The 11,227-nt window shown below is 41.1% G+C and overlaps 1 protein-coding gene and 1 long non-coding RNA gene across 2 annotated transcripts; one reads left to right on the forward strand and one right to left on the reverse strand.

The window, feature by feature from the left end:
- Positions 1–606: 606 nt before the first annotated feature.
- Positions 607–5,093, reverse strand: LOC137943835 (putative E3 ubiquitin-protein ligase LIN-1). The gene is made up of 5 exons (XM_068789266.1): positions 3,363–5,093; positions 2,528–2,815; positions 1,829–2,418; positions 1,586–1,730; positions 607–906 (listed from the first exon to the last, which is right to left on the reverse strand). Exons 1-5 carry the CDS (start codon positions 5,091–5,093, stop codon positions 607–609), a joined length of 3,054 nt encoding a protein of 1,017 aa, XP_068645367.1.
- A 1,013-nt stretch (positions 5,094–6,106) lies between these two features.
- Positions 6,107–8,039, forward strand: LOC137944652 (uncharacterized). The gene is made up of 3 exons (XR_011110834.1): positions 6,107–6,490; positions 6,892–6,985; positions 7,289–8,039. It is a non-coding gene; the product is annotated as an uncharacterized lncRNA (long non-coding RNA).
- Positions 8,040–11,227: the final 3,188 nt, after the last annotated feature.

Raw genomic sequence — 11,227 nt, forward strand, 5'->3', positions numbered from 1 at the left:
AATGACAGTATCTTCTGTTAAGGCAGAAAGCAACACTCGGCACTCTGCAAGACGAAAGCAAACAGCAGCCATAAGTGATCAGATGTAGATCCAAAGTTGTTCACAGACAAGGTAGGTGTTACACAGATTTCTACATGCTTACTCGACAGACTCTGCAGCTAAAAAGTATAAGCTCTCCAAAAGTTTTAAGAATGCTTGAAGATGAGAAACCATTACCCACCTGGAATCTCGCTGAGATTGAGTAGGGCCATGGAGGCCAGTACTCGGCATTCAACAAGGTCATTATCCAAGCATCCTTTGAGCGGAGGAACTAGCAAAGAGAAGGCAGAGAGTTGAACTTCAGTTTCTGACCTAAAAGAAAGTGCACGACTCAGCCATGCCACAGTGATGAGACATGCCCGTACTAAATTCGGATTTTGTGAGTTGAGACACTTGGAGATTGCCTCAAGAAATGATTTCTTTCCACTGCCTAGAAGTAGGGCAGCCATAATCTTCAGCCATTCTTCTCTTGCATGGTCCTCGTCCTGCTGCAGATGTTCATCATCAGATGAAGAATTTTAACTCTTAAGCCAAAAAAAATTTGAGCAAAACAGGTACTTCCAACTTTTAGTAAGAGCCAATAGAGGAATATTGCAGTTGGCATACCCAAGCTGTCATTTGATCAATTTGGAGGACTTTGTCGTCATTTCCAGGAGAATTGGCATCGGACCTTTCATAGAATCCTGCCTGCTTCAATAACCATGTCTCTATCAATAACTCTCCAGAGAATGAAAAATGGCCTCCAAGAATAAGTAGGGCTCTAGAAGTCTGTTGACGAAGCTTCTCGTCGGTCAAACTGCTATTTAGAGCCACTGTAAGAGCATCAACAGCCTCTTCTCTATATATGCTGTATTTTCGGGGTTCCACCTGCAAAAAGGTTTCCATGTGGAAGTGAGTACTGCAAAACTTAGGGCTGCTTCTAGAATAACAATACCTGTCGATAGAAAAAACTACAAGAGGAGCTATGTAAATAAAGTAATCAAAACCCAAATATGCCTTATGTAGTATGTTTATTAAAATGGTCTATGGATGAAATGAAAACATAAGGTCTACAGGTGTTACTTCCCCAGAAACTTCAAGTAGCTCCTCAGAATTCACAATGCATATTTTCTGACCTTGCATCATAACCAATCCGATAGAACAGGTCACGACTAATGAATTGCAAAAGGTAAACTTCTGTCGCAGGGGATTTGCTGGGTCACTAAATCACAGAGAATTTTCTGGCCCAATGCATCCAATATCTCAGCATATTGAAAGATGTTTTGGGCACTAGGAAATTATGTGTAGTATTTTCCACTATCTTAAACAAATCACCATCTACTTTTAACAAGGAGAACCGACTGCCTACTATGACATGCTATCACAAAGAGGTCATCATGCACTAAAGCATGCCCACAGCACAAGATGTGGGATCTTCAACAAACCATTTAGTTAAATCAGAGTTTCATATTGCACTCTTATACATCACAGCAAAAGCTTCTGACAGTGGGAATATGACTCTCCACTTGCTGCAGAAATTGTTAAGAAACACAGGAAAGACACGTACCAGCAGATCTATATACAAGATAAGTACAGCAACCAGGGGCTTTTGCTCAGGAGGAGAACTTCGAAGATACACAAGCAGAACATGAAGGGTGTTCATTGTCCCCTTTTTTTGCAAGGCACTCAAGAATGATGTAGTTGCTGTTCTCCTGTGATGACAAGCTATTCAGTGTAAATGCCACATGACTTGTCAATAAATCTACTAAAAATAAGTTTTTCAGTTTCAATAGTATGGTAGTTAACGGACCTGTTAAGGCAAATCAATTCGACTAGGAGAAGTACCGCATTTGTTCTTGACTTCACTTGCTTGTTGTGTAGCAGTTCTATCAGACATGACTTGTTTATGGATCTGGCTATGTCATTTCTACAACTTCCTTCAGCCTTAATGCAGCAGGATAGGAGTGCTGCCACAGAAGTTCTCTCATCCAGGCCTCCCAATTCAAACCTCCGAATAAGAAACTGTAAACCTCCTAGAGAAATAAGGTGTTCTGCGTTCTCCATTATTTCTTCCAGGTTGAGCCCAGTTAGAAGTTGCTCTAATATGAATATTGCTGCTTCATCCTTGGATTTATGTCCATGCTCAATTGAACTGTCAGATATTTGGTTGGCATAGATTAGAAGATTTTTACAGCGTTCAGACTTCCAACAGTCAATAATGTCCCTCAAAACAAAGTTGGTAACTGGAACTGCAATGCTTTCTAGTCTCTTCCCTGTTAATGGACATGTTTTACTGCCTCGATTAAACCACTCTTGTATTGCTACTCGCTCAAATGTCTGTCCAGTTTCTAAAGTCACTGGATCTTCAAACAACTGACCACTTAATGGACAGGTAAAATCCTTTGGGACAGTGGAGTAGAATGAATTTTCCTCAAAAAGGTCATAAGTGTGTTTTGGCCCTGCACTGATTACATTATCATAAGTGGGTTCAGTGCCTCCTCAGATTTACTTGATAAAGAGCAAGTAGTCCGTACCTGTATCTGGTTAGAGGTCTGTCACCAACAGTAGAATGAATGGACTCCCCAACCTGCTGGATTTGGAAAACAGCTCTAGCAAGCTCCTTCAGAGTAAGCTCATTTGCTTTTGTAAGTGAGAGTTCGTGCAGCATTGTAGTATTCCTTGAGATACTCTGGAATACATATTGACTTTCTCCTTCTTCCTCAAGTTCTTTCACCTCTTGAATTGCCACTGGATGTAATCCCACTGAATTCCCAGGATTTAACAACTGTTCATTTACCTGCATTGTTCGGTGAGATGTGATCAAGCACTTGTCTGAAGTATAGCTCTCTCTAAATCTTCAGGTTCAGTACTCTTCACGTACATGTGGCTAAGTTACTTACCTCTGAATCTGACTAAAGACTGTCTTGGTTTTTCCCTTAACAGCTTAGGTTGTAGAATATTTACCAAGAACACTAATGACGACCCACTGGTTTTATGCTGGAGTCTTCCTTATAACCAATTGGCATACACCATTTCTTGACGAGTTCTATTACTGAAATGAGGTGGCTTAAACCAATTATCAGCTAAACATAACTAGGTTCTAATGGCCACACAGACAAATGGGTGGTCTACAGGTTAATCCCATTGTACTTTAAGCCACCAATGAGAACAAAGGATGCCCAATGTTTGTATAAGGAGCATCTGAATTGTTAAAGTACAGGTGTGTAGTTTTCTTTTCTTTTTTTTAACGTTCTTTAGGATATCTTTTCAGGATCCAATGAGTCATTCCAGAGATCCACATTTGTGTCACAGAAAGAAGGAAATTAGAGAGCAACACTACTTACACTGGTTTGTTCATGAACTGTTGCACTCTTGCAAGGTTCTTCTTGCGTTTGGCGTTCCATCCAGATTTCCTCTTTAGGGGAGTCAGCTCCGCTTCCTCCAGGTTCTTCAACAGTGCAATCCAAGCTTCTTGCACAATCAGTAGAAATTTCCTCGCCATCTGCATCTTTTGCTTCATTGTTACTGTTCAATGTATTAGAATGGCCAAATACAGCCACATACAGTCTTTTGCTGATCAATGGCTGGGATGAAATAGAATTAGTTAAAGAAGATTGCTGCCATGGAGAATACCCTCTGGAAGGTCCTGGTGAAATTCCACGGACGGACACCATAGGGACGCAAATAGACGGAAGTGAAGGAGCTTCAATTCCGTATGTAAGCCATTCCTTGTAATAAACTGCAAACTGATGAGTCCCATTATCCACTATTTCATTGTACACTTTCTCAAGGAGTTTCATTTTCTTTGGTCTGCTAGATGTGTTTGGTATGGCCTCAGCTTCTTGGTCATACCATACCCTCAAGTGCGCCAGATGAGGAAGGAAAAGATGGTCCCATAGATCTGGCAACAGACAGGTCCTTGCTTGAAATGGTGAATCACAGAAAACCTGCAGAAGATGCTTTGCGGAAACTCTGTCTTTCTTCTGGAGCTTATAAATGACACTTAGGTACATATGGGCACAAGCTGATAGATGTGAGTTGGGAATGCCTGATGTACACCCATCCTTTAAATCCTTTGAATTCAGACCAGCAACTACACCCAGCTGTATAGAAGCTCTTTTTAGTTCCTTTGGATCTGATAACTCTTCAGCGACCTTTTCTATTGCTTCAATTGCCTGGGTCAGATTGACCATAACTCCTTTCTCACCTGGGATTTGATCTCTCAAACTGGAAAATCCTAGGTAAGATGCACATTTGTCCTGAATCGATTCACGGAAATCTTCAAATTTGAGGAACTGCTTAATATAACCTGTAAGGATGGAAATCAAGGCTCGAATTGCAGCTTCATCAAGTGCAGGTTCAGAGACGACGTCATCAACGTTTAGACGCATTTGAGTCTGAAGATCATCAAATTTCTTGGTGTGCTGTGAACTTTTACTAGTTCCCGTAGACAATGAATCAGACACCCGGAAATTCTTGCTAAAACCATTCTTAACGTGGGGAGAATTTTTCGAGTATTCGTTTCTATTCTTCCTGCCTTGTTGCCTTTCCTTCCTGTTTTTATCTTTGAGTGTCTCCTTTTTCTGAAAATTATAGAAATTCCCATATCTGGGCTTCTCTGGCGTAGCATCCTCAATATGATGGTAGACTCTTTCATCATCACAAAAATCGCCTCCATATCTCTCTGAATTGTTCCAGCTATCCTCCGGTTCTTGAGAAACCATAACTCCATACTTTTCCATTTCTTGAATGCCGTGAAAATCTCTTTCTTCAAGTATCTCAATCTCTTTTACTTCGTTCTTAGGCTCATCAACAAGCTTCTTGCTTCTAATCAAATCATCTCGTTGTTTCCTACCACTGTCTTTTTTCGTCACTTTGGTTCTTACTACAAGCCGAGAAACATCAGATTTTGTTCGATGTGTTATGGCTCTTGCATTTGATGGTGAACCCGAAGAGCTCTGCTCACGACGAAGGTGGCGCGGCATATTTACAGCTTCAGCTTTAAAAGAAGACCTGGACTTCATTCTCCCACCTCTGAAGCCTTCCTCCGCAAGCAAGTCTTCCAGAGAAGCCATTAGCGAACCTTCTATGCTCGTCTTCCTCAAACTCTCCGCAAGAGTTTGCTCTGACTACACTACTCGAACCAACAACAGCTTAATTCTTTACCGTTTAGAGAACAGAACTATGCGAGTTCAGGTCGATCACCCTTAAACAGAAGTGCAGTACTTCCTTACTTAAGGCTGATTCTCAGATAAAAGAAGAAACCAACAATTGGGCAAAATAAATACGAGCTAACTCATAGAAAAAGAAGTCATTCCACTACAGAGATCTCTCGAAATCCTCTCATCTGTAAGAAGCTCTCTCCTCCTATTTTCAAGAGAAGTCATCCTCAACTGACGACGTTTCCGCTTCTTCCGTTCACATTTCCCCGGTTCACCCCGAACATACAAAACCCCAAATTCAGACACCAGGGTCCAAGCTCAGACAGCCAATCGCAAAGAAGAAATTCGCAGACAGCGACTGATCAGTTTCAAGACACGACGACATTTAAACAGAGGCCCGCAGAGAAGAAAGAACCGAAAGAGAAGAGGCCAAAGCAAAGAAAACCGAAGAGGGACAAAGGGAATGCTGCCAAATGGCCAAGTTTGGCTACGAAACATCGCCGGCAGGCGATTGGTCTCTCTCTCTCTCTCTCTCTCTCTCTCTGCTGCCGTCCTTCCTTGTTCTATAAAAAAGGCGACAACACGCTGAGCGAAAGAGCCTCCTCCGTCATCGATCTCCATTTTCAAAGCCAGGTACACTATGCTCTTCTTACTTTACGCGCCATTTCATTCTGACGATAATACCACTAATGTGACCGGAGGGGTCGGGTGGGGTGGACTGGTCTGGTGTAACGGGGAATTGGCCCGACCCGAATTTGGCTGAAGCGGATTTTCCTGTGAGGGAGAAAGTTCTCTTTCCTTCCCTAACGGCTATATTTCTTCCTGTCCGTATCCCACATGATTGCCTCTCCATTATTAACTCTTTCCACGTCCCTTTCAACGGTCTCTTGGCGCCTCTTTGCATCTTTTAAAACCTCCAAACCCCTCATTAGCGCAGATAATCAATCAATCACCACCGATCTTGAGTCTTCACTCCTTCCATGGCAACTTGCACAGTCCAGCACGTGAACAAGGCCTCCTCCGACGAGCTCCTTCGGAAGTTCGCCGAATTGGAGGCGGAGCACGACAGCAAGCAGGCGAGGAAGTTGGATCTACAGCTCAACCGCCGGCGGACGAGGTTGAAAGTGACCGGGGATGGAGCGGACAGGGAGAGCCCGTTGAGGAACCGCGGATGTGTTGTCGAGAGGAAGTGTCTGTTGCCGCGTGCGAATCAGCGGTCGGTGCTGCTGCGGCAACTTTGGGTGAAGAAGGCGAAGGTCCAGGCTAGGGAGATCCTCTTCAACGCCTTCTTCTTGGCCAAAATCGAGAAGGTAAAATTTTGCCTTTATCGTGATCACCTCTGCAAGTTTTCTGTTCCTGGCAATGAACCAGTAGAAATGTTGGAATCGATATAGAGATAGACGCACACAGTTAAACACTGTTAGATTTCAATATCGATTAACCGGATTGTACTGGATCATCCTGTGCATACTGCTGCTGCTTCTGATATAAGCTGAAGTGCGTCGAGGAAAGATCACCTCGATGAATACCTCAACATAAGTTGGGATTTTCATTGGATCCAACCAAGAGATTACAAGTAGATTGACTCACTCTGAAAACTGAAAAGACAAGTAACAATTCTGAGGAAATTTCGGCAGAAACAACTCCATAAAAAGCTGTAAGGATTTCATTACTTGTCCTTTACCCTTTCATTGTTTGATTGATGCTTCAGACATGGCAGAAGACTGTGGAAGGAGCTCCAAAGATGTTACTGGAGAGGCACTGTAACCAACACGTCCGATTGAGAAACGAAGTCGTCTGATTTGGTGGATACTCTTCAACATCTTTCAAATTTGTTTATCCAATGGAAAATCATATTTCATTTGTTAATTTTTTTAAAAGTATTAGAAGGGAGAGGAATGAGGATTCCACCCTAATTTTTACTCTTGGAGTTGAAGCTGTTACTTACCTTTGTTTATGAAGTGTTAAATTAATCCATGGGAAAGAGGACATGGATATAGCTACATTTGTTTCATTTTTTGAATTCAAGTCAACAGTATACTTTCCGGTGTAAGCAGATTTCATCTCTGGAAAATTTACTCTTTGTTTTCATTATATATAATGTACAGATTACACAGATGCCTTTGCAAAAGAACCTTGGCTCTGTTTGAGGTGAAGTCCAGAAGATGCAAAAATGGGATTTGTTACTCCCACACGAATTCTTTTTCTTGTAAAGAAATTGTTTGAGAGGGTTCAATTGACTTTGCCAATTCCCGGACTTCTGGACTCCACCCCCTGCGGGAGAAAAAAAATAACGATAGTAATGCCGAGCTGAGTTCGTGTTGGAGGTCGTTTCATTGACGAGCATCCTGCAATCCAGGCCGGCAAGACGGAATCGAACGTGAAAGTCTTCGTCGTGAGAGTTTGATTGTGTCTCGCTACGATGCAGAAGTACTGGATCAAGGGAACCAGCGACTGAGGAGATTTCCGGGTCGGAGATTTTCAATAATCGAGATTCTGAGAGGAAGCCGGAGAGGAGATTTTCGGTCTGTTATCAAGTCGGAAAGGATTACAATCAAGTCGGAGAGGAAGGCGGAGAGGAGATTTTTACTACCATCATAAAGTGCAAGGATTTGTCCTAGGTTTGTGTAAGTTTTTTCTTTTCATTTCATTATTTCATCTGTAGATTTACATCGGTATTTAGGGTTTAGGCACTAAATTACAGTTATTTATCCTAGTTGATGGGATACCTCCGAGAGCATTTTGCTCTGTTTTTAGGGATTTGAAAGGAAGAAGTCCTCCGGATGAAAGGCTAACAGCCCCCCTCAAGTTAGTGTGTATAGATCTTTGATGTCCAATTTGCCAAGTGAGTTGTAAAAATTCTTGTTGCATACTGCTTTTGTAAGTATGTCTGCTAATTGGTCTTCAGATTTAACAAACTAAAATTGAATTATCTTTGCCTCAAGGTTTTGCTTGATGAAGTGTTGATCTACTTCCACATGTTTAGTCCGATCATGTTGAACTGGATTATGTGAAATATCAATAGCCGTTTTGTTATCGCAGAATAAGTTTATCTCACAGTGTGGCCCAAAGCCAATTTCGGTTAATAATCTCACAAAGAATCCCATGAAACTCGGCTTTAGCACTTGATAACATTGCCACCTTTTGTTTCTTACTTATCCAGGTAACTAGGTTCTTCCAACAAAGTAAAATAGCATGAGGTGGATATTTTATCTGAAATATTCTCTGCCCAGTTAGCATTTGTATGCCCTTCAACCCTTAGGTGATGGTTTCTCGAGAACATAAGTTCTTTCCTAGGGGACTTTAGGTATTTTAAATATATGGGAGAGATAAATAAGTTTCCTAACAAACTTCTGGTATCTTACTTTGTCTGTTAGTACTTGGTTTGGGTATTCTCTAAGCTTGTGATTTTGGATTATTGAGGTATCTGCAGGCTTACACTCCAGTAGTCCAACTTCTGATAATAAATCTAAAATATATTTTCATTGGAAAATAAATATGTCTTGCTTAGACCTAGCGACTTCAATTCCCAGAAAATATTTGAATCCTCCCAGATTTTTCATCTCAAATTTTGTTGCCAATTGCTCTTGAAGTCGTGTTATTTCTTATGGATCATCTCTTGTAATAATCATATCGTCTACATATATTATCAAAATAATTATTGTACCTCGTCGATGTTTTAAGAATAACGTATGATCTGAGTTACTTTGTTTAAAGTCATATTTTCGCATTGCTAAACTCAATCTCCCAAACCACGCTCTAGGAGATTGCTTCAAGCCATATAGAGTTCGCTGGAGTTTGCACATCGTCCTTGCTTCAAAATTTACCATATATACTGGAAGAACATCCATATAGATTGGTGCAGTTGTCAATCAAGATTAGCTGCAAAAGATAACAAAACTCTAACAGTATTCAATTTGGCCACCAGTGAGAATGTCTCTTGATAATCCACGCGATATCCTTTTGCTACTAATCTTGCCTTGTACCGTTCAACGACTCCATCAGATTTGTCTTTGATGATAATACCCATTTACACCCCACTTTTTTTAACCTTCAGGTAAAGGAACAAGGATCTAAGTCTCATTTTTCATTAATGCCTCCATTTTTTCCTTCATGGCTTGAGCCCACCTAGGATCTTTTAGAGCTTCATCAACACTTGTGGGAACATAGTGTGAGGAGAGTTCATTTACAAACTTCTTGAGGAGTTCAGCCTATTTTTTGTAGACACATAATTGGCAATAGGATATTTCGATTTTTTTCCCTTCACTTCAGGGGAATATCAGTTCGGTGGTTTGCCCTGATTGCGCCTAACAGGTAATTCATAGCCAACTGAAGTAGCCATATCGTTAGAATTTTGAGGTGCGACAAGATTACTTACCTCAATGATATTCTCAGGAGATGGGTCGTTGGATACTGAGGAGAGGAGGGGTACTACTTCATCATTTTCTGAGGATGTCTTCTCTGGATCTGGTTCCACAATGGTCGCTATATCAGTGTCCTTGAACCAGTTAAATGTCATCTAATTCAGTTTTTCTTCTTGTGTCTCCCCTAGAAGAGAAAAATTGGATGTAGTGGACGAGTAGAAAGTTTCAGATTCAAGGAACGTGACATTCATAGTTACATATGTGCGTCGAGTAGTTGGATCGTAGTGGCTCACAGATCAAAGCTTAAAGTGCTGATTTTTATGGAGATTAACAAACACAATGCAACTAAAAATTCAAGGGGGGAGCATCAACACTGAGGGTAATGAAAGATAGTTTGACAGGGCCTGTAGGGGAGTCTTAAACTCAAGAATTTTGGAAGACATGTGGTTAATGTGGTAGACAACCACAGTAACAGCATTAGGCCAATGATGGCTAGGCACTTGAGCCCCAATTAAAAGAACCCGAGCTGTTTAAAAAATGTGGCGATTATTCCTCTCCGCAATACCATTTTGTGGAGGAGTCTGGTGGCATAAGGTTTCATGAATCAATCCATGGTGATGGAAATAATCACGGAACTGATGATTCACATATTCTTCACCATTATCAGATTGAAGAATTCAAATGTTGGCAGAGAACTGAGTTTGGATCATCTTATGAAAAGATTGAAAGGTATGAAAGACCTCATCCTTGTTTTTCAACAAGTAAAGCCAAGTCATTTGTGTGTAATCATCAATAAATATGACAAACCAACGGACACCAGACCTAACATCTTTGGGAGGAAGGACCCCACACGTCTGAGTGAATTAAACAGAAGGATCATCACTCTTATTCATACTTAACTAATAATTGACCCGATGACTTTTACCTAGAATGCAAGTTTCACAGATAAAATCCAGAACTGACAAATTTGAAAATAGATCGGGAGCAATATGTTTCAAATATCTAAGCTAATGATGACCTATCCGACAATGTCATAGCAAAATTTGTTCCACTTTGAGGTCGCTCAAGTGCCGCATGTGATATGCACAGCCTACGCTAAAATCTTCTACGTAATAAAGCATTTTTCTCTTAGTACCACACCCAATAATCTCCTTGGTGAGAATGTGCCGAATAAAATAAAATATAAAGTAAATAAGAATAACACAATTCAAATCGTCAGTAACTTTACTTACTAATAGTAACTTGTGAGAAAGAGATGACATAAGTAGTGAATTAGATAATGATAGGGTTGGTAATAACATCACTGTTTCAGCCCCTATTACCGGAGAGATAAACTCTATTGGCATTGGTAATGCTATTTTACCGAGGAGCAATGTGCTAAGAAAAATCATTTCAATCAAATGTCATATGGTCTATTGCTCCAAAGTCAAGTATCCACGTCCTACAATCATCCTCTCTAGTGGATTCGAGGAGAGCATTACCTGGGTCTGCATCCGTTTGAGGAGATTGAGGGAGATCGTTATTCAAATATCCTAGGACAAGTCGTTGTCCGTGACCGAGTCCAGTTTGAGTCTCGTCCAATTCGAGTCAAGTCTGAATTCAGTCTGGTCTGGGTCGGTGGGTTGACTCGCTTTGAGTCCGGTCAAGTCTGGTCCGGGATACCAAGTTCGAAAATTTCCCGTC

Source organism: Aristolochia californica, unplaced genomic scaffold (assembly GCF_029961685.1).
Source record: "Aristolochia californica isolate CCGP_79_NKW_82.1479 unplaced genomic scaffold, dmAriCali1.0.hap1 SCAF_11, whole genome shotgun sequence".
NCBI classification, from domain to species: Eukaryota; Viridiplantae; Streptophyta; class Magnoliopsida; order Piperales; family Aristolochiaceae; genus Aristolochia; species Aristolochia californica.

Coding starts and splice junctions, on each gene's coding strand:
- LOC137943835 (XM_068789266.1), bottom strand. CDS start 5,093: ATGGCTTCTCTGGAAGACTTGCTTGCGGAGGAAGGCTTCAGAGGTGGG. Junction 2,419..2,527: donor GACTACTTGCTCTTTATCAA/GTAAATCTGAGG, acceptor ACTGTCCCAAAG/GATTTTACCTGTCCATTAAG. Junction 1,731..1,828: donor GAATTGATTTGCCTTAACAG/GTCCGTTAACTA, acceptor TTGTCATCACAG/GAGAACAGCAACTACATCAT.